This window comes from Orbicella franksi, chromosome 12, assembly GCF_964199315.1.
Source record: "Orbicella franksi chromosome 12, jaOrbFran1.1, whole genome shotgun sequence".
Lineage (NCBI taxonomy): Eukaryota > Metazoa > Cnidaria > Anthozoa > Scleractinia > Merulinidae > Orbicella > Orbicella franksi.
Genome location: NC_138156.1, coordinates 12,623,135 through 12,645,910, shown reverse-complemented (window position 1 = coordinate 12,645,910; position 22,776 = coordinate 12,623,135). Strand labels below are relative to the sequence as shown.

The 22,776-nt window shown below is 41.3% G+C and overlaps 5 protein-coding genes across 6 annotated transcripts; 2 read left to right on the top strand and 3 right to left on the bottom strand.

Moving 5' to 3' along the window:
* Window positions 1–2,851: 2,851 nt before the first annotated feature.
* Window positions 2,852–10,555, top strand: LOC145463947 (uncharacterized). Of its 2 annotated transcripts, XM_081447739.1 has the most exons (4): window positions 2,852–2,935; window positions 3,125–3,207; window positions 3,979–4,183; window positions 7,152–10,555. In XM_081447739.1, exon 4 carries the CDS (start codon window positions 7,163–7,165, stop codon window positions 10,541–10,543), a length of 3,381 nt encoding a protein of 1,126 aa, XP_081303865.1. In that variant the 5' UTR covers window positions 2,852–2,935; window positions 3,125–3,207; window positions 3,979–4,183; window positions 7,152–7,162; the 3' UTR covers window positions 10,544–10,555. The 2 variants fall into 2 exon arrangements, with proteins under 2 accessions (XP_081303865.1, XP_081303866.1); XM_081447740.1 differs by lacking the exons at window positions 2,852–2,935; window positions 3,125–3,207 and having other exon boundaries at window positions 3,638–4,183.
* A 51-nt stretch (window positions 10,556–10,606) lies between these two features.
* Window positions 10,607–21,442, top strand: LOC145463976 (uncharacterized). The gene is made up of 2 exons (XM_081447773.1): window positions 10,607–12,218; window positions 20,004–21,442. Exon 1 carries the CDS (start codon window positions 10,622–10,624, stop codon window positions 11,171–11,173), a length of 552 nt encoding a protein of 183 aa, XP_081303899.1. The 5' UTR covers window positions 10,607–10,621; the 3' UTR covers window positions 11,174–12,218; window positions 20,004–21,442.
* LOC145462230 (uncharacterized) lies at window positions 12,911–14,350 on the bottom strand. The gene has a single exon (XM_081445737.1). It carries the CDS (start codon window positions 14,348–14,350, stop codon window positions 12,911–12,913), a length of 1,440 nt encoding a protein of 479 aa, XP_081301863.1.
* Window positions 14,658–15,266, bottom strand: LOC145462229 (uncharacterized). Its single transcript, XM_081445735.1, has one exon. It carries the CDS (start codon window positions 15,264–15,266, stop codon window positions 14,658–14,660), a length of 609 nt encoding a protein of 202 aa, XP_081301861.1.
* LOC145462228 (uncharacterized) lies at window positions 15,295–15,855 on the bottom strand. The gene has a single exon (XM_081445734.1). The coding sequence runs from the start codon at window positions 15,853–15,855 to the stop codon at window positions 15,295–15,297; it is 561 nt and encodes a 186-aa protein (XP_081301860.1).
* Window positions 21,443–22,776: the final 1,334 nt, after the last annotated feature.

Here is a 22,776-nt window from a genome sequence, read left to right as displayed (position 1 = left end):
GATCCCAGAGAACTGATCGATCGAAGGACAACATAGCCCGATGATGATGACCACTGACCAGTTACTGTGACGTCAAAAAACGTATTTCCGCGGTGTCACTCTACGTAAAACACATTTGGTCACCGTCACTTAGCGTTGAACATCGCAAAGCTAGATATTTGTTTCAGGTAACCCCTTGCTCTCCTTGTGGTACCATTCTCCTTAGAACAAAACTAATTTGCCCTAAACGCATGCGTAGATTAGTTAGCGTTCGTGGCTTCTATATTAGGTGAAGGATACATTGCATACGGAATCACGCACAAATGTTGAGTGGTTTTCCTTATGGCGACTGTTGTGGCTGCGTAGCTTTTAGAATTACACACAGGTCGGTTCAACAAATATCATCTGCTGTTTTCAATCTACAATAGTGTGCTTGTCAGGGTTCAAATGTATTGTTTCTCCTTAGCGGCTTGTTTATTTCTTGCCTTAATTGTGTCTGTAAGAGAGACCAAAAAGTTCCCAAGTTAGTAGCTTTAATACTCCGCAAATTGTAAATTTGTAACAAAAGAAACCAGGAAATTGCTCAAATATTGCTGCAGACGCCGTGGCACCTAATGAAAGCGCAAATTAATTTAATCAGTCTTTGAGGAGACTCATTCATATCGGCGAATTAGCGCTGTTTATCTTCACTACTTTTTGTTGAAACGCTTCTCAGCCATGAATATCGTTGTGTGTTAATTTGGAATTGTTTTATTGTTAACAACAAAGGTGTCAACAGAAAAAGAAAGTGGTATTCCGTGACTATCTGATAATTAAATTAGTTCTTGTTTATCGGTAAAAATTTGCATTTTTAGTAAAACAACATCGTTTCTGTTCCGTTTCTTCATCACTACATCAGATATTTAACTTTCTTTCATTTATCTCCAAAAAACAAGGACATCTTGCGTATGTTTTGGAGAAAACAAGGGTTTCATATTATATGCCTTTGTGAGGAAAACAAAAGTATCAAGTTACAAAGTTGGCGTGAAGAGCTAAATTGTCACGTTTGCTGCTTCAGCGTATTATTGGATTTAAAATGCACGAAAATCAACGTAAAACACCAGTAGTAATTAATTTGTGCGTAATTTTTGGACCTTAAATGAAAATACCACCCTGAAACATGCACACTGCAAAGCGGAAAAGCCGTAGCAGACTACCAAGGTAGACACAAACCGGAAGTGAACGGAGCAGGGGTGAGTACTTATGGGACTACCGTACCAGAGCTATCAATTGCGCTCTGCACTATCTGAGATTGTCTCACTAGTTTTAGTTTATGTGTTTTAAGAATACACTTTCTCTATTTTTCAGTTTGCACTAGCTTTCAATGGCAATAAGACTCAGTTTAACTTAGTAATTATTTATTGTCAGCTCCTTTGAATCTTTTGTGATCAAGTTCTCGCCTTTTTTTCGTAGCTTTGACAGGCTATCAATCAAGAGCCTCTGGCGCCCAAGCTCTCTGCTCAATGACATTTTTATTTCAACCAATACAGTCATGTGCGTACTTGGGAAACAACTGTTAAAAGTGCATAGGGGTATAAAACGTGAGTCAGTGTCTGAATATTTTTGCTTCTTTAGCACTTTCAGTTGCTTTTCATCTGACGGTGAAGTTTTGGAGTCTGTTCATGTTCGTATGCTTGATGAAGACGAGGAAGGTAAGAGCACTGATCAGTTTGGGCCGTTTTAATTTTGAGCAGAAACTTAATCATTCAGTAACCAAATCTGTGACCATAACTTTGCATATCAATGTCTAATCACGAATGAAAATTTCGATCGTCTGATCTTTGCTTCAAAGACCAAACGCACATAAAGGATAAAACAGCTACCGTGGGGTTACAAAGTGAAACTTTAAAGAAAATTAAAAAATTCTATGTCACCGCGACTTTTCAATTTTTTTTTCGACCGCAGATTTTGATCGTTTGTACAACAAAGAAAGGAACAAACTAGTATTGAAAACCATCAATCAGTTCCCAAATTAAGGTCCTTACAAGTAAGTGATAACTTTTGTTTTTATTTAACTCTTTTATTGTCAAGGAAAACTCTTCTTTGCAAACTAAATTTTAATTATGAATGTGTATCAGTCGGATAAGAAATATTCATATTTGAAGTTTGTTAGCGAGAGGGTATTAAATAACTTTTAAGTGTCATGGGATTGATGAGTCTGACTGCGTAAGCACATGAAAACGCTATCGCAAAACAAAAATCAACTACTTAGAACAACACAAATTTCAGTGAGTGTTATTTTTCTAGCACAAGACAGTGAAGTCTACCATCTAGGGAAAGCCCCTAATTTTATGCTTGTCTGGCAACATTGTTTCAAAGGTATGTTAATTACACTACTTCGTTGTCGTGTTTTAACTTCACTAACCTTCGTTGAATATCTATTTGGACCTAAATTACCCTCCGGGATCAAAAATTCAATCTATATTTTGACTGAGTTAAATTACTTCATTTATCATTCTTATCGTAAACTGTGTCCAATCCAACAAACTTGGTTAAGCAACTAAGAATAACTTTTGCCATCTTTATAACTTTTCGTGTTTTTAGAGCAAACTTTCTATTTTTTTCAGATTGTATTCGGTATTGAAACTCATTAATAATCATCATCTACGCTCTACTGCTTTAATATATTGTAAACAATCTCTTAGCGCTAAAGCTTTTATTGATATTCATCACGTATCACTGAAACTGTCATCTGCTTATTATTATAACTCCAGCCAGGGTCACGTGACTACACAGGAGTTAACTGTCAAAAGTTAACTGAAGTATGAAGAGCGAGTCAGTGTAGAGATAAATATTTCTCCATCAGCACTTTCCATTTCCTTTGATTTGACGTTGAAGCTTTTGGACTTTAGAAGAGGAACCGAGCAAGAAGCAGCGATTAACCGTTTGGTGCTGATTTGAACAGAAACATCTGAAGGTAGAAACTCTGTCTGCTACTTACTAGTAACAACTTGGCAACAACTTTGCATTTCTAATGGCTGAATAAATAGTCGTTCTTCTGCTATTTGTTTTGAACAATTGAGCAAGTTTAGGAATGAATCTACTTCTTCAAAGAGTGATTTCGAAGGTTGTATTAACTTCAATGTTCATTGTATTGTTATTGCAGATTCTGACCAGCCGTTTGAAGGAACAACAGGAGAACAAATCAGCAAACCAGTTAAACAGTTACGACATCAGAGTCTGTTCCAGGTATTTTGCACATTTGTTGTTCTGTAAATCTTTGGTTTCCAAGAAAAGTGAACACCTTATGTCTTGTTATCAATCAACATATTGCCAAGCAAACTGGTGACAAACCTCCTGATTAAAATATACTTAGCAACTTGGAAATTTTGTCTTGATTTAAGTCTAAATTCTCAAAACTAATGTGGAAAGAAATAATTCAATCGGTAAAGAGAATTGATCTCTCACGCTTGGATGAATATGTTGAGTTTTGTGTGATTTTAATTTGAAAGAGCGGTATAAAAGAGTCTAGTAAGACAGTGTTAACCATTTGAATTGCTTTAATGAGAAACTTTAGTTGGAGCACTTGTTTATTAACTACAAAAAAATCTCAAGCTGGCCTTAAAACAAACCCTACAAGTCACCAAGGGAAAGCACCTAATTTTATGCTTGGTTAGGAACGAGTCTTTCAGACGTTTAATTCGTTTTCAGTTGTGTTTAAAATGTTTCTTTACTTTTGTGTTTAAAATTTTTTGCAAACCAGTTTTATATTTCATTGTCTTATAGATAACCATAGTCTAGAAAGTGGGAAAATTAAAATTCAAATTAACCTAAGAAATTCTAAACACAAGAATAAGCTTAACCTCAGCATTTACCTTGAGGTACATTTAAGAAGTTTCAAACGTTTTCGGAGATAAATCGAGTTACTCATTGCATTATATTAACGTTTGCATGAATTGATCTTTTTCTGACGTCTGTTTTGATAAATCACAACTATCCCTGTTTTTATTATCGTGGCAGCTTTTGATCCTTTGGAGAACGAAAAGAAGAGCAAACTAGCTTACAGGACAGGCGGTTTAGGGGTGCTTTTTATCGTAGGGAGAGAAGTGCAACAGACAGCGCTCTACTAAGGGTAATATGCGCCACTTATCTGCTTGCCCTACAGGCTAAGAAAAAACCAGCAAGATCCACGGGTCGAGGAGGACAGAAATCAGTCCTTGTTCAAGTAAGTGGCTTCTTGTTTTAATTCCATTAGTTTTTATTTTCATTTAAAAAGACTGAGTGATGAAAATTTAATTTCTCTTAACACGAAATTGCCAAGCAGAAAAGTGACAAGACTAAAGATAATAATTTAATAATGGAAACTGTATCATGATGTAGAACAACATTCCAACTAAAGAAATTTATTTTTATATGTAGGTAAAGTTTTAAGATTCTTTAGCTTTTAAAATTGTTAGCGGTTAACGCGTAATTAATTTCAGTAACAAAGAGCGTCTCACTGAGTTAATTTATTTTTCGATATACATATATGTATTTTCAGTGCATTAGGAATTGAACTTCGGAAACGAGATATTGATGAGTAAAGATAACAGAGAAAATTCTTTGTCATGGCTGAACGGGATGGTGAAGAATGCAATGTAGATGGTGAAGAATGCAAGTGAATATATGAAAGACCATCTACGGGTATATAACGAACTCACAATATGATCAGCTCCCAGTTGGCTTGATAGCTCAGTTGGTAGAGCACTGCACCGGTATCGCAGAGGTCATGGGTTCGAATCCCGTTCAGGCCTGAATTTTTTTCAGGCTTTAATTTCACAACTGCCTAATTTGTGTATATAACTGCGATGATCAATCATGTCTTCATATCTTTCTCCACAGTTCAAATATATGATTCTTCAAATATTCACTTGCATAAGGGATAATCTGTTTAGAAATACATTTGAGAACCATTACAGTACGACGACTTAAACCGTGCCACGAGAAGAAAGCTAACCAATCAAATGTAAACTAAGAACAATGGACTGGGAGCTTTCTCGTGTCGGCAAGTAACGGTGTGTTTGACTTGAAAACATAAATACTATCAACCCCTCTGCATTATATAACCTCTTAGAGATTCAGCGCTTGACGGCGAATTATCATAGCTATAAATCTCGCTCGAAAACTTTAGCTTCAAAACTCATCAGTGCAACGACTAAACCGAAACCGCGTTGATAAGTGTGCAAAACTTAGGATCGAAACTAACCAACAACAAATGGCAAAGTTTGCTGAGAGGTTTGTAACACTTTACACTTTGTGGGGTTTTCGGTTTGTTAAGTTGTTCGCATTCTTTAATGTTATTGTTTTATGAGAAAAGGATCGCTATCCTATGTTCTCAAGTAACGTTCTGATTGGTTAACCCTTTTTCCAGTGGCCCGGCTCTCGTAATCACACTGTAAAGGTATATTAGGACAACGTAGAATGATATGCGAACTTAAATACCAAATTATATAGCAGTGAAAATCCTGACATAAACCTTCCGCAGGTCCTACTACTTATTCAGAAGATTCCCCACTAGTCTCCTCCGCAGCCATTATTAGGGTCGTCACGCAACGCTTCTCTCCCACTAACGGCTGCTTAAACCCGAACCTCATTTGTTTCCGCGGATTAGCCAATCATAACATCCCTCACATATTCCTGAGGCGATCGCGCCAAGACTAATTGTCCAATCACAACTTGTGTTCTATCGGCTACTGATAGTGAAACCAACATGGTGTCCCTCGAAGAAGCCTTTATTTTGGTGTCTTCCAAGTTCAAAATCCCCACTTTAAATTATCATCAGAAGTTGGCAATTGAAAAAATAGTTCGAAATAGGAAAGATGTTTTGGTGAACCTGCCTACCGGCTTTGGTAAATCTCTTATTTATCAAGCTCTTCCACTTGTGTTGTCGTAGTGGTTGACAATTCATTATTGCTCCCGCGATTTGCGATGGAACGCCATGAGCCAAGATCTTTCCAACGGACTGATAAGCCGATGATAAAGTTTTGTTCACATTTTTACTCGTATACTTAAAGGACACTTTGACTTGACTCGTATCACGAGAGCCATGGCCAGAAATCGGCGTCGATGTCAACATTGGAAGGGGAGAACTTCCGTTCAAATGTGCATTTGGAAAAGCGCATAAGACCAGACCAAAGGGATGACTTTGAATCGGTGATAAGCAGGAACCTAGCGGCGTTCTGTCAGCAGAAATTGGTGTTCCCAACGCATCGGAATTTTTATGGATGGCAGAAGAAGTACAAATGGTATCGGCAAATCGCAGCGATTCAGTGGATGCTTTTCGTCGAGGTGATGAAGCTGATGTATTTTTGGCACCTCTGTCGGCATTCTCATCTGGATGTAGTAGGCGTTTTGCCCTGAGATTTTCTCTTGCCTTGAAGACTTCTTCGATTTGTTTCTTTAGCTCCTTGAACTTATCGGATGCCCGATTAAATTTTATCAAACGCTGGTAGCATTTGTCTCTACAGACCAACAGTTCGCTGTTTTCTGAGTTGCGACTCACGTCCACCGATAGCGAGGATAGGATGACTTCAGTAATATCGAGTGAACTCTTACCGAAAATGAAGATTTTGTTATTCTTGAGGGAAGCCGACGAACAAATGAAGCATCTAGAGTTACTTTCGACTATTCTCTTCGGAGTTAGATCCATAGGAAATCTCTGGGCTGTCTCGCAACATCTCGCGAAGGAGGCGAGAATTTATGCGGGAAACTGACGTCATTGACAAACTACTGATACGTGATTGGTTTCAGAGCTAATAATAGGCAACGCGTGATTGGTGCATTCTGTAATTTTTACGTGAACTCTAAACAAAGGGAAACCCAAATGGGGTTCGGGTTTAAGCAGCCGTTAGCGGGGGAGAAGCGTTGCGTGACGACCCTAATAACGGCTGCAGAGGAGACTAATCCCCACTGGCTGAACAGAAAAATGTCAGAGGTAATGGGCTCCGAAACCAGTTGATTACGTGAAAAACTCAGCGCTAGGTTTCTTTGTATAATGGGACGAAAACGCAGTCTATAGTGTAAAACAGGGACGAACTACCAGGCGCACTAAACCCTCAGTTTAGTATTTAGATGTACCGAAGCAGATATAGTCTGCCGTTACGAATCATTCGTCATTTGTCATCTTTATACTAAGACGCATATCTTTAAAACAGATTATTCCACAATGGAGTATACTTCTGAAAAACTGAACTACTTTCGAATTTGTTACATCGTCTTTAACTTGGTTCCCGAAGGACTACGACGAGTCCTCAAGCAAGAATGGGATTTCCTTTACAAAACAACGTTTGGAGAATGGAAAGACACACCAAAGAATGGCTTAGACTTTTATTCTAACGAGTCTCGAAGAAGCCGTTCGAAGAATCGGCGATATCTGGCGACAATTCAGAATGGTAACATTGTTGAGTGGGACTGTAGCTGTTTGTGTTTCGCGATTCTGTTCTCAGATAGCATTGGCACAACTCTGAGTGCAGCCATCAGGAAAGAAGTCGATGATCTTCGTCAAGTCCGAAATGATATTGCTCATATCAGTGAGGCCGAGCTTACAGATGCTGAGTTCAAGAACTATGCTGGAAGAGTGTTGGTGGCGTTCAACTCTTTGAGTCTTCCGGTCAATGACATAGAGGAAGTTAAAAGTCAGACGACCTTTCCCACGACAGAAGTAAACAACTTAATGGCACAGGTTTCCAATCTCCAAACAGAATTGCAAAAAGTCAAATCTGATTTACAAGCTGCACAAGACACGATACAGAGAAAGGAAGAGCAGGTTGAATGTCTCAGCCAAGAAATTAATTCCAAAGTCGAGTCTTTCTGTAATCTCAGTTTCAAGCCATCTCACGAAATTATCAAACGATTAAATGACATCACAAGGATTATGACAAAAATGCAAGAGCTTGGCGATAGAAGTAACGGAGCAGTCAGTACCATTTATTTGTCCGGTAATCCTGGATGTGGTAAAACTCAACTTGCTCGTCAAATTGGGCAAGAGTTCTTTACAAGCGCATCAGATGAAAGTGAAGGCTTAACATTCGTTGCAACCCTGAATGCAGAAACCATTGAAACGCTTGCTGATTCGTACATCCCCCTGGCTAAACAGTTGGGAATTACCGAATACAGCTTGACTAACCTGGCAACCACGAAAGAAAACAGCCCTAAGGAAACAATTCAGCATCTCCAGTGCTTAATTTTGCCAAAGATTCAACAGTACTCAAAGTGGTTAATAATAGCAGACAATGTTGTTGACCTGTCTTTGGTATGTGGGTACCTACCTCAGACCGCTTGTGAAGAGTGGGGTCACGGTCAGGTGCTGATTACAACTCAAGATAGCAGTGCAATTCCCACAAATGCTCCTCATACCTACCATGAGTCACTCAGTGCAGGAATGCAGCCCGAGGACGCAGTAGAGCTGTTGAAACAAGTATCGCAAATTTCCGAGAATGACGAGCAAGTTCAAAGGGTTGCTGAGGTTCTTGAGTATCAGCCGCTTGCCTTGGCAGCTGCTGCATTTTACATACAAACTGTGGCGAGTTGCGGTTCTCCAACCTATGGGTGGACAAATTACTTAGAAACACTTGTTAGTGGTAAGCGTGAGGCAACAGAAGAACCTCTTGCCAAAGGGAATCCAGCGTATTCCAAAACGATGACTACAGCAATCGAAATGGCAATAGATAGCACTTTGAAAATCGATGAAGTACTTCGCCAGACATTTCTCTTTTTCCGACTATGTGGCTCCGAATCTCTCCCAGTTGAAGCAGCTGTTAACTTTGTCAAAGTTCGCACTTCGGGACAGACTGAAGAAGTAATCAGGGTAAAGATCTTAAAATCCTCCTTGATTACGTGTTTGTACAGTGAAGATGGAGCACCCGACTATGTAAGAATACATAACGTTGTTTATGAAATTCTCAGGAAAATATCAACGTTGGATTTTGAGTTGACAGAGAAACTTCAGTGCATATCTGTAGCGATTCAGGTTTTTCACTTTCTTGTTGAGTCGAAACATTATCGTTTGTACGACAGTGGACACGTTTACGTAATGTTAAGTAGGATTACCACCCATTGCAAAGCGCTGCATAAAATTCTTACTGACAATTTTACTGCAAAAGATGTTTTGGAGTTAGCACCCGTAATCACTCCCGACAAGGTCATTTCGTGGCTTTGTTTAACTGCCTATGTATGTCTTGACCTTAGCAATCCATCAAATGCAATTCTCTTTTCCACATCGGCCTGCGAGTTTGCTCAATATGCAAGTAACACAAAAGAGGGTGACTTAATGAAAGCAGATGTCTTTAACGCCCACGGGTCAACATTATCGATGATATGCCAGTATAAATCATCAATATCATACCATGAAAAGGCTAGCAAGGTTTATGAAGCAATTTACGGTGGACATCATTACAAAGTAGCACAAACTTATCACAACTTGGGAATTGTTTATAACCAGCTTGGACAGTACAATGAAGCAAAAGAATACTACGAGAAGGCACTGATCATCAGGAAAAAGATTTTTGGCGAGGAACATGCCGATTTAGCAGCCAGCTATAACACCTTGGGAAGTGTTCATGCCAATCTTGGAAAGTACAATGAAGCAAAGCAATACCTCGAGAAGGTACTGATCATCAGGAAAAACATTTGCAGCGAGGAACACGCCGATGTAGCAGCCAGCTATAACAACTTGGGAAATGTTCAGAGATATCTTCAACAGTACAATGAAGCAAAACAATACCACGAGAAGGCACTAATCATGAGGAAAAAGATTTTCGGAGAGGAACATGCCGATGTAGCAGCCAGCTATAACAACTTGGGAAGTATTCATACAGATCTTGGACAGTACAATGAGGCAAAACAATACCACGAGAAGGCACTGATCATAGAGAAAAAGATTTTCGGCGAGGAACATGCCGATGTAGCAGCCAGCTATAACAACTTGGGAAATGTTCATGAAGAACTTGGACAGTACAATGAAGCAAAACAATACCACGAGAAGGCACTGATCATCATGAAAACGATTTTCGGAGAGGAACATGCCGATGTAGCAGGCAGCTATAACAACTTGGGAAATGTTCATAGACATCTTAGACAGTGTAACGACGCAAAACAATACCACGAGAAGGCACTGATCATCAGAAAAAAGATTTTCGGCAAGGGACATGCCGATGTAGCAGCCAGCTACAACAACTTGGGAAATGTTCATGCAAATCTTGGACAGTACAATGAAGCAAAACAATACCACGAGAAGGCACTGATCATCAGGAAAAAGATTTTCGGAGAGGAACATGCCGATGTAGCAGGCAGCTATAACAACTTGGGAAATGTTCATGAAGATCTTGGACAGTGCCATGAAGCAAAACAATACCACGAGAAGGCACTGATCATCAAGAAAAAGATTTTCGGCGAGGAACATGCCGATGTAGCAGACAGCTATGACAACTTAGGAATTGTTCATGCAGATCTTGGACAGTACAATGAAGCAAAACAATACCACGAGAAGGCACTGATCATCAGGAAAAAGATCTTCGGCGAGGAACATGCCGATGTAGCAGCCAGCTAAATTAACTTGGGAAATGTTCAGAGACATCTTGGACAGTACAATGAAGCAAAACAATACCACGAGAAGGCACTGATCATCATGAAAACGATTTTCGGAGAGGAACATGCCGATGTAGCAGGCAGCTATAACAACTTGGGAAATGTTCATAGACATCTTAGACAGTGTAACGACGCAAAACAATACCACGAGAAGGCACTGATCATCAGAAAAAAGATTTTCGGCAAGGGACATGCCGATGTAGCAGCCAGCTACAACAACTTGGGAAATGTTCATGCAAATCTTGGACAGTACAATGAAGCAAAACAATACCACGAGAAGGCACTGATCATCAGGAAAAAGATTTTCGGAGAGGAACATGCCGATGTAGCAGGCAGCTATAACAACTTGGGAAATGTTCATGAAGATCTTGGACAGTGCCATGAAGCAAAACAATACCACGAGAAGGCACTGATCATCAAGAAAAAGATTTTCGGCGAGGAACATGCCGATGTAGCAGACAGCTATGACAACTTAGGAATTGTTCATGCAGATCTTGGACAGTACAATGAAGCAAAACAATACCACGAGAAGGCACTGATCATCAGGAAAAAGATCTTCGGCGAGGAACATGCCGATGTAGCAGCCAGCTAAATTAACTTGGGAAATGTTCAGAGACATCTTGGACAGTACAATGAAGCAAAACAATACCACGAGAAGGCACTGATCATGAGGAAAAAGATTTTCGGCGAGGAACATGCCGATGTAGCAACTTGGGAAATGTTCAGAGACATCTTGAACAGTACAATGAAGCAAAACAATACCACGAGAAGGCACTGATCATGAGGAAAAAGATTTTCGGCGAGGAACATGCCGATGTAGCAGCCAGGTATAACAACTTGGGAAATGTTCATGCAAATCTTGGGCAGTACAATGAAGCGAAACAATTTAATACCACGAGAAAATACTGATCATCAGGAAAAAGATTTTCGGCGAGGAACATCGCCACGTAAAAGCAAGTTACTGCAACTGGAGAAATCTCCACAATTATCTCAGACAGCGTAACAAAACAGGGAGAAAGAATTGTGTTTTATTGTAACAATTTTGAATGTGGAGCTTAAGTAAGCGGAAATTAGTTTATTAAGGTAATGGTGTGTGAGCGGAAATGGGCAGGAATTGGGCAGCTACGCTTATCGCCTTTAAGCAATTTACTTTGCTCTCGAACCAAGAGAAGATCAAGCAAAGAGTTAATACTACATACAGGCCTTATACCCAAGGTAATCCTTCTTACGTAGTCTGCGATTAGGCGTTGTTCATTTGTTTTTCTCTTCCCTCGAAAAAAAAAAAACGCTTCATCGCAGGTTACCTTTTACTATGTTACCCAGTTCTTCTGCGGATGTTAATTGCGCGATGCGTGTTCAGCCCAAGCAGTTTCCACGCAAAGATTTATTGTTGTTTTGTTTACAAAGCGAAGGGAAACCTCCAAGACTGTGCGGATGCCTCCTATATTTAAACAAAGGAGCTTCAGCAACGCTACGTTTAGCAACTGTCTTTGATTTGGCGTTTGAAAGTTTAAGCAATACGGATATTTTCGTTTTTAAGACGAACGATCCGCCATTTGTGGGTCCAATTGCATCCTTCACGTCTCCTTCACGTAAAAATCCACACAACGCGCGAGTAACATTCTTGAAAGAAGTGGGTACCTGTTGCGAAGCCCAGGTGCTACGTATTATGTTGCATGTAAATAAACGTCGAAAGCTCAGAACCTTTAGTTTAACTTTAATAAATCCACTTGTAAATCCAAACATCCACGAGCTAAAGTACTGCGACAAGCATTTCGATCAGCCCAATTTTAGCGATTTAGGTTCATCTAGTCCAGGTTTTCTACAGACATCAAAAGGAACTAACTAAGTACGGGAACCAAAAGAGCGAAATTATACGAATGCAACCTTTACCGACTGTTTCGTTCCAAGTACAAATGTCCAATGTTCTTCAAAAACAACAACATGGCGGATCGCAAATCAAAGACAACCCACATGCTTCATAACACGTGAAGCAAGCACGTTACGTCATACACAGGTCCGTACAAGGTGCGCAATGGTAGCTACACCGGCCCCTAACTGAACTTTCTAGAAATAGTTTCATTTACATACTAAACAGCTACCATTGTGAACTTAAACGTCCTATAGTACGTATAGGTAAAACGCAGCCTATTGTTCGTCAATTAAACACATCTTGAATGTCACTAAAGTGGGGTGTCCACTTATTGTTGCCTACTCACGACCAAGTGATCGACCAGGTTCGATCCATGTTAAGCGCAACTTTATAAGACCCAGCAGGCATGTCAAATGTATCATATTGAAAGAAATGTTCCTAACGTCACTTAATGTTTTAAGGACTTGACATTTCAAGACGACACAACTTGGTGATTGGTCGCGTGAGAACAGTTCTTGTCACTTTGATTTCTCTTTCTCTTTGACGTTTTGCACGCGTCATGACAGTGCAACTTGTTATCACCTTTGCAGAGTGCACGTATCCATCTTCGCCTTTGAAGACCTCCACAACTCGCGCCAATGGCCATTGACCTCTAGGATAGTGCTCATCTGCAAGTAAAACAAGGTCATCAACTTTGAGGTTTTCCTTCGGTTCATTCCATTTCGTCCGTTCTTGAAGAGTGGGAAGATATTCTTTAATCCACCGTTTCCAGAATAGGTTTGCTAAGTACTGCGCTTGTCTCCACTGTCGTCTGCAATGCAGATCCTCCTTTTCAAAGATACCAGGGGGCACGCTAACGCATGGTCGCAGCTGCAAGAGATGATTCGGTGTAAGGGGTTCTTCATCCATCAGGTCATCACTGTTTCGTGTTAACGGCCTACTGTTCAGGATGTTAGTTGCTTCTGTTAGTACAGTTGACAGCACTTCATCGCAAACCACCTGTTCCTTCAAAAGAGCCCTCAGCATTTTGCGTACAGACCTTATCATCCTCTCCCATGGGCCCCCCATGTGGCTCGCTCCAGGGGGATTAAAGATCCATTCGATGCCTCTTTGTGCACAAAACCCACTAATCTTTTGCTGATTCCACCTATCAGCGGCATCCTTTAGTTCCTTATCTGCTTTGGTAAAGTTCGAGCCACAGTCACGTCGAATCTCTTTAGGGCATCCTCGGAGGTTAATGAATCTCCTCAGTGCGTTAATCATGGAGTCTGTATTCAGGCTATGTGCGACTTCCACGTGTATGGCACGGACAGTTAAACATGTAAATAGGCAACCCCAACGTTTAACTCGACTTCTTCCTTGCTTCACCTCTATAGGCGCAAAATATTCCACACCGACATATGTGAAGGGAGGTTCATGTGGAGTAACTCTATCTTGTGGCAACTTGGCCATGAACTGCTCTCCAGTAGGCGCATTCCTCCTCTGGCAATCGAGACATTTCTTCAACGTGCGACGCACTGCAGAACGTCCTTTCACAATCCAGAACCTTTCTCTAAGGGATGAGAGGACGCTTTCTTGACCGAAGTGGCCCACTTTGCTGTGGTGATACTGGATAAGCAGCTCTGTGACATGGTGGTGACTGGGAAGGATAAACGGATGCTTCAAATCTTCATCTATCGGAGCATTCTCCAGTCTCCCGCCAACTGACAACAAACCATTTCTCAAATTCGGATTCAACCTGAAAATTGAGGATCCCTCTTTCTGTATGGCCCTCTTGACCTGCCGTTCACTAGAACCAGGCAACATATTGGCAAGTGCTCTGTACGCACCTGGGAATGACAACTTCTGCACCCATCGAATTATTTCTTCTTCGGCTTTCTGAAGCTCTATTACCATTAGATTTCCAATTCTAAGTGCTGTTTCTCCAGAAGAACAGATGACATTAGGGGCAGCATCTTCTTTCTTCTTACAAAATTTGCTTCGTAGAAACTGCTTTCTAGCGTAACAGCCATGCAAATGCCCTCTTCAATTTCCACCAGGAAGAGTAGTGATGGATCAAACTATCCAAGGGATCTTGTGCAACTGTGGTAACATAGATTCTACTCTCCTTTCTTACTTCAGCATCACTGTCCTTCAAATGTGGGACTTCAATCATTGTGGGCCAGCAGTCTTCTTCTTTCCAAAGGAATGTGGGGCCATTCAACTACCGGTTGTTTTTTGCCATTTCTTCAAGCCGTAACCCTTTCGATGCATCATCTGCCGGATTGTCATCTTGATTGATGTACCTCCAGTCTGAAACAGATGAGCCATTGCGAATTACGGTGAGGCGATTGGACTCAAAGGTGTGGAACCGCTTAGAGTCATTGTTGATGCATTTTAGCACTGTGGTGGAGTCAGTCCAGTAATTCACTTGAACTGTTTCAATCTCCAACTCTTCTCTGATTATTTCACTCAGCTTCACAGATATGACTGCAGCAGTTAACTCCAACCTCGGTATCGTGATTTCATGAGTGGGAGCCAAGCGAGCTTTCCCCATAACAAAGCTGCAATGAATTCGGTCAAAGATATCAACGAGGCGTAAATAGGCTACTGCCCCGTACCCCACACGTGATCCATCTGAGAAAATGTGCAGCTGAGCGTTCTTAATCTTGGCAAAGTTCTTCGGTTTGAAGCATCGATCAACTTGCAGGTTTTCCAACTTTGGAAGATCTTCAAGCCAGCGGAACCACTGAACTTTATCTTGTTCTGCGATTGCAGTGTCCCAGCCCAATTTCTTTCGGCAGAGGTCTTGTAGCAGTAGCTTCGTTTTCATAATGTAAGGGGCGATGAATCTAAGTGGATCAAACAATGAACTCACAATTGAGAGAATTCCACGTCTGGTCACTGGCTTCGTCTCCCCAAGGTGTTGAAACTTGGTTGATACATTCCACATTCCATTTTAAGCCACGGGTACAAGCAGTGGGTAGGTCTTCTATGTCCAGGTTAACCACTGAACTTGCTCTTTCATGCTCTGGAATCTCAACTAGCACATCTCGGTCGTTGCTTAACCACTTGGTCAATCTAAACCCTCCTTTCATCGGCAGCTCTCTCAACTGTTTTGATAACTTTATTGCAGTTTCAGGTGAAGAGACTGATTTCATCAGGTCATCAACGTACATATTTCTCATCACAGTTTGAATCGTGTCAGGGTCGAATTCTTCTCGGTATGTTGACGCCGTCTTCTGTAGGCAGAAATTGGCACAGCTAGGCGACGAAGTCGCACCAAAGAGGTGTTTCACCATGCGGTATTCTTCTGGTTCTTTTTGCAAGTCCCCATCAGGCCACCAAAGAAACCTCAATGCATCACAATCTTGAGGGTCAACATAAACTTGGTGGAACATGGCTTCTATATCGGCTGCCATCGCTACTGGTTCCTGGCGAAATCTGATCAACACCCCCACCAGCGGATTTGTCAAATCAGGACCTTGCAGTAACTGCTGATTCAAGGAAGTTCCACAATACTTTGCTGCACAATCAAAAACTACTCTAACCTTTCCCGGTTTCAGTGGGTGTGTCACCGGATGATGTGGAAGGTCCTAGACCGGTTGCTCTTTCAAATTTAATTCTTCTTTTGGGACTTTCCGAGCATGTCCTTTAACTATGTACTCTTGCATTGTTGTTTGGTATTTCGTAAGGAGATCTTCATCTTTAAGGAGCCGCTTCTTTAGAAGTTGTAATCTTTGTTCTGCCATGGGTTTATTGTTTGTTAGATGGGGAGATCCTGGCCGCCACGGTATGGCAACTTGGAAATGACTGCCAACTCTTTGCAAGGATTCCTCCATTTTGTTCATGGCCATCTTGTCTTCAACTGAAGGTGAGACCTTCGTTCCAACCACTGAGTCTCCAAAATCAGTCTTCCAAAGTCGTTCGAGTCGCTGTTGCAGGGTTTCATTGTCAATGTCACACTCAACATGTTCTTCCTTTGATAGAGGGAGATTTACGACAGCTTGCTGCTCCAGCTTCTGAAGCCAACACTCTCCGACATCATTGTAGTTTTGAGCTTCACTTCTGTTTGGCCAATTTCTTTAGTGGGAAAATTCTCATTCAACAGGCAACTGTCCAAATTCATGTCATGTGTACCTTGGAGGAAGTTCTCAGAGCAATGTTCATCTTCTTTTCACTCACCCATTGGACCCATCACCGTCCATCCCAGACTGTATCGAATGGCTATTGGCTCATCAATTCCACCTGCTTTAAACTCTAATAGAAGGAAAAGACTGGGTTTTTCCTTTAGACCAATCAACAGCAAAAATTCTGTTTCTCTTACTGCAGGGATGTCAATGCCTTGCAAATGAGGCCAACGAGCAAGATCTCCTTTCCTGGGAATACAACTTCTAGATATGGGCATCTGAGCTACTGTTCTCACACTCGGCAACTCTACCACGATGGACTCATCCATAGACATAACAGTCAAAGTCACAACATGAATCTCCATCTGCGTTGAACCAGTTATTCCAGTCAACGTAAAACTCAACCTTTCACTGTCCAACTCAAGTTTGCTAACTAACTGTTCATGACATAATGTCACCTCTGAGCCATTGTCCAGGAGGGCGTATGTTTCAATGATCTGATTGTTGCTCTTCCCTTGAACCTTGACAGGAATAATTCCGAGACACACTCTTGTCTCTCCAGCTCCAGTAGCTGCCACAGCGATTCCATTACCATTACCGGCCCCAGTAACATCACGAGACCCAGAAGACACTGGTGGCAATTGTTGCTCTGCACTAACACTGGTTCCATCGTTGCCGTTCTGACTTACATTGTCTCTTTGACTGCTTCCACTGCTGAGGTCTCTTCCAATCCTGGCAGTCGGACCGTGCATAAGGGTGTGGTGATTGCCTCCACAGCCAGGTTTTTGACACTTAAAATTCACTTTCGGGCACTCCTTAGAAATATGTCCCTTTACCAGGCACTTATTACAAAGTCCACCACTACGCACAACTCTCCACTTCTCTTCATAGGTGAGACCTTTGAATTTACTGCACTTCCAGATCTCATGCTGCTTTGAGCAAACCAGACAGGCTGCCCTTGCGTCCACAAAGTTTGGTCCTCTAACATTGTCACTCTGATTGGTTGGTCCAGTTCCAGCAACAAATGATGACAGATCTGGGAAGTTTCCACTTTGATTCACTCTATTTCTTCTAGCGGGTGTCTCCTTTTAAGACCCAAGGACCATGTCTCGACCGAACTCGTTGTCCACCAACTTTGCCCTTTCTTTGACAAATGTTACAAAATCTTGAAACTTAGGTCTGCGGTAGAGCCCAATAATCTTTCCAGCACACTCAGTCCACCTTCCTCTCAAAAACATTGACAACTTCTTTGCAAGCTCTCGCAAAGTGTTCATGTGATTCAAATCGGACACATATTCGGCACCCATGCCAGTCAAAGTTCGATCTGCAGTGTCCAAGTGCCTGATAATTTCCAGTAGGGAAGGACCATCAACATTCTTCAAACAAGGTAGGTTCAACAACTTCTTAACATGAGCCTCTGCTATCACATGTGGTTTTCCAAAGTTCTCGCGTAAGGTCTGTTTTGCCACTCGGTAGCCATCATTGGATAGATTTGAGCAACTCTCAATAGCCTCTCTTGCCTTTCATGTGCAGTGCTGTATAAGAAGCTGCAATCTCCTGGACTCATCAGGGTTATCCTGTTCCAAGTAGGTTTCGAAATTGTGCATAAAGGTGACATACTTTAGTGGATCACCATCAAACCGATGGTACTCAACTTTAGGCGAGGAAACCACCTGTCTCAGTGCTTTTACCATTTCTCCACTGCTATCAAACTGCTGATTTGTGGTTTTTACTTTCACATCCTGCTGCATAGAGGGTCGAGGCATCTGCCAAGAAGAGGACCAAGATTCTGTAACACATTGCCCAGGGGATGTCTGCTTGGGTTCAGATTTTTGCAACAGAGGATCAGCAAGGGGCGAAGAACTCTTACTTGACATGAGATGGGGAGACGGATGCTATGCTTTCCATACCATGGGTGTAGGCATGGTCGGCATGTTTCCAGCCAAAGAATTTGATAATGTCACAGTCGACGCCGAAATAGAGGTGGTTGGCTCCACAGAAACAGGAACAATTAACTCTACCTGTCCAACACCACCAGAGAACGCCGGTGTCTCATTTGACAGAGCTGAAGTTACCATGGTTGCATTTCCTAAGAGTACAGCTAATTGGTCGTTTGCACTGAGCTTTGTCGTGCTGTCTGGGACTTCATTCTGTCGTAAAGTAGGCTCCAAGTACTCCAAGAACGGGTTTTTTTTGTAATTCATCAATTTCTTCATAAACCTGAAGTGAAACCGCTTTCCCCTCGGCCTCCATCTCAGCTTCCAGCAACTCTCTTTTTCTTCGAATTTCCTGCTCTTCTTTTTCCTGCTTTTCTCTTATTGCATGCTGTTGTTCATCCAACCGTTGTCTAATTTTCAGCTGCCGAAGATTGAGTTGTGCTAGAGCCAGCTTTTCCTTCTTTCTCGACACCGTTGACAACCTTGAACTCGATCTGGAAACCCCACTACGTCTGCTCCCTCGCGTTTCGCCAGAAAACATACTATGCTATTCTCCTCGTTCGGGTTCTCTGTCCTTGTGCCATAATCGCACGTCGAAGTCCAGGTCGAGCTTTCGTTTCAGCTGTTCGTCGTAGATCGCCTGTGCCTTTTCCAAAACAAGGGCGTCCGTAGGACTATCCAGTAATTCTAAATAACTTTCGTGGGCGTCCACAAATTTACGCCAAGCTTCATCAAATTTCATACGCTTCCTTGACACATCTTCAGCACTTGCACCACTTTCCATGAGGTGAACAATTTCATTATGAACCTTGGTCAAATTTCCAATATGGCCGGCACGTGATTTTTGAAGAACAAGTTTTTTTTCGTTTAAGTCGCCTTCCCTGTCTCGCACGACACTAGCTTGTCTAACCCTTATGCTTTTCCTTTCTTCCATTTCAGTTTCGCCGCTCGTACCATCCACTGCGGTATCTAAGTTTCCGTTCGCTTCTTGTGGCGAAGGTTGCTCTTCCGACATCCTGTTCTGTAAAGACAAATCGATTAGAAGTTCGTGTTCCACAATTCCACCAAATTTCCAATATTGAGACGAAGTAGTTCAAAACTGTTACGAAGCCCAGGTGCTACGTATTATGTTGCATGTAAATAAACATCGAAAACTCAGAACCTTTAGTTTAACTTTAATAAATCCACTTGTAAATCCAAACATCCACGAGCTAAAGTACTGCGACAAGCATTTCGATCAGCCCAATTTTAGCGATTTAGGTTCATCTAGTCCAGGTTTTCTACAGACATCAAAAGGAACTAACTAAATACGGGAACCAAAGGAGCGAAATTATACGAATGCAACCCTTACCGACTGTTTCGTTCTAAGTACAAATGTCCAATGTTCTTCAAAAACAACATGGCGGATCGCAAATCAAAGACAACCCACATGCTTCATAACACGTGAAGCAAGCACGTTACGTCATACACAGGTCCGCACAACGTGCGCAATGGTAGCTACAGTACCCTTTTTTTACCTCGGGTACCCTGGGTATAAGTCCAATATGGGGGATTAACTCTCTTACCTTGATCTTCTCTTTTGTCTCTTGACCTCCTAAAAAAACCAAAAACCACAATTGTAATATTAGGTGACAGAGAGAAACTTATAACGGACCTCATCAATCAAGGTTTAACCTCTCTAACTTGATGTAAAAGATGAACGCGTTGCAAACAAACTATATGGCCGTTACAGGATATAAGCGTGCAAATAAGAAGACTGTTTGGCAATAAAGTAGATTAGAACTAATTCAAGTTTCTGTTATTTTTAAAGCGGGGGTCTACCTGAATGTAAGTGAAATTTTAGGAAGTTTAAAGAGGGATTAAAAGGAAAAAAAAGGTTATGGAACACGACCAGACAGTTGAACGCCCCCGAAAGGCCACCCCAGGTTGGTGGACAACTGTTTGGTGTACGTCTACCAATTTTTAACTTCAAATTCTAATTTTAAAACAACACCAAATCTTTAAAATTTCTTATTTTTATAAATTGTACTAATCCTTTGAGAAAAACTATTTATCTCCAACTGTACCCAAAAAACACCCAAAAATTTCCAAAACAGCTTAAAACATAGATATGTGGGATGAACAGAGAGATTCTTGACTGCTTGAAACGTGAACGAGATATTTGTATTAAAACCACAATACCCAGTCAAAATACGGCCTTCATGTAGACCCCCGCCTTAAACCATCTCTATAGAGAGCTTAAGAGATGCAACTTCTGGGAGGAAAGAATCATGAAATCTCAGTTAGTCGCTATTTTTGACTCGGGCGAGATAAAGGCTCGTCAGGGACTAAGCCGAGCAAGGAATGGGGAGAGGTAGGAAAAATCTACCCTATTCTCTCACGGCTCCAGTATGTTTTTCACTCGCCGCAGAGGCCTGGGCTACTCTAGTGAATATGGCAATGGTATGAAATGATCGACGTAGAATGAAAATCACTGATACCTCTTAAGTTTCGAAAGTGATGGACATTTTATTTCTCCTTAACCCTTGTTCACCTGGCGGGAGGGCATACCGTTCAAACTGTGTGACTTTTCGTAAAGTATGTTGGATAATTTTTGTGCGTTAATTGTTTGGCCATGTGGCCTAATGTTTCTATGGAACCAGGTATTTAAGGCGTGTTTTATCTCAATTTGGATTTTAAGTTTCATTTTATGTTTCACTGAGATTTTCGATTTTATATAGATTTAAATACTGAAATCTTTTAATTTGTTTGTATCCATATAAGAATATAATCCAAACATCGGGGATAAATATTGTATTCCAACGCATTTTAATACAGAGCTTGACGTTTCGTTTGCTAGTCAACATAAATTGTCAAAATGATCTGATTTAATGTTGTGATTAGTGAGTTTCACATGATCAGCAATAGCTGATGAATGGTCTTTTCTAGCGAAGGCCTTGAAATGTTCTGTTTTTCTGTCTTCGTTTTGTTTAGCCAACGCAAAATTCATCACAGTCCCAACAACCAGCTCTATAGATGACTTTGGACCTCTGAGAGCCGTTTAAGCGATCTTTGTATGGAAAGTAAGATTTGATTGGAACATGATCTTGAGGTTGACGAAAGAGTAGTATGTTGACCAGTACACCGTCAACGTCAAGGTCTGTAATAAAATGCGTTGGAATATAATATTTCTCACCGCTGCCTGTGTTACTACGATAACCAAAGAAGAAGAGCTTCTATCCATATATTCTTCGCTTTTTTTGAAGCAATTTTGGAGCTGTTCTGACATTTGTGAAAATTTTTTTAATTGGGCTAAATGTAATTTAGGCTAAGTTAAACGTGAAACAAGATTGTTGGTCAGCAATCTCCCTCAGAGTGAGTGGTCCGAGGGAAAATCGTTCTCGGATGAATGACTGGATACGGAATCGTATAATCTTTATATTGTTTTATTCGATCTATAAGGAAGATACATAATTCTTAAAATTCAACCGGTTACAAAAACAAATTACTTCTGTGGCGATATCCAGTGACACTTATTTCAGTAACAGGTCAGCGAAACGGGTCAGCAGATCGAGCAGTAAAACACTACAGGTTAGCGATGTTCAACGTAAGGTACAAAACGCTTTTGACCTTTGTCTCTGATTTCGCGATTCTGAAAACGTGTCATTCTAACTCAAAGATCAGCTTACTTAGCTATTACGCCATCGACTGTCAATCACGCGGCTAATCAAATAATCAAATATCAATAAACTAATTAAATGTTAATCCATGAAACGATGAGTACGGGGTGGCCAGGGGATTTATGCAGGGGCGCCTGCATTTTACAGCTCGGCTTCGGATGTCAAATCATTCCGCGTGTTTTTCGCTGCTGGACAGTTCTCGTTAAGCTTTTCTCCCACCCCACCCACCCCTCTTTGGCTTGAGGGTAAGAATGTGGTAAGTATCCTGTGTTTCCTCTGTTTTTGTATTGTGACGGTGCCTGGTGGTGCTCACAGGGTTGCCATGGATACCCTATGCGCTCGGCTTAATTTGCTCACGGGCTCCACCATCCTTTCAGGCTCCATTCCCCAAGCTCATCGATTGCTGATGAGTTTAATCGAAGAGAGTGGATCCTGGGATCCAAGATGCCGGAGATTTTTTTAAAAATATGACGATGACGTCGTGATCTACTCGTTATTACGGAGCTTAAGCAACGACGACGACGACGCCGAGGACGACGCCGAGGACGACGCCTAGGAAAAAATGTATTTGTATTTTACAAGCGAATTTCGCGATTGTCTAGATCTGTTTGGTACGC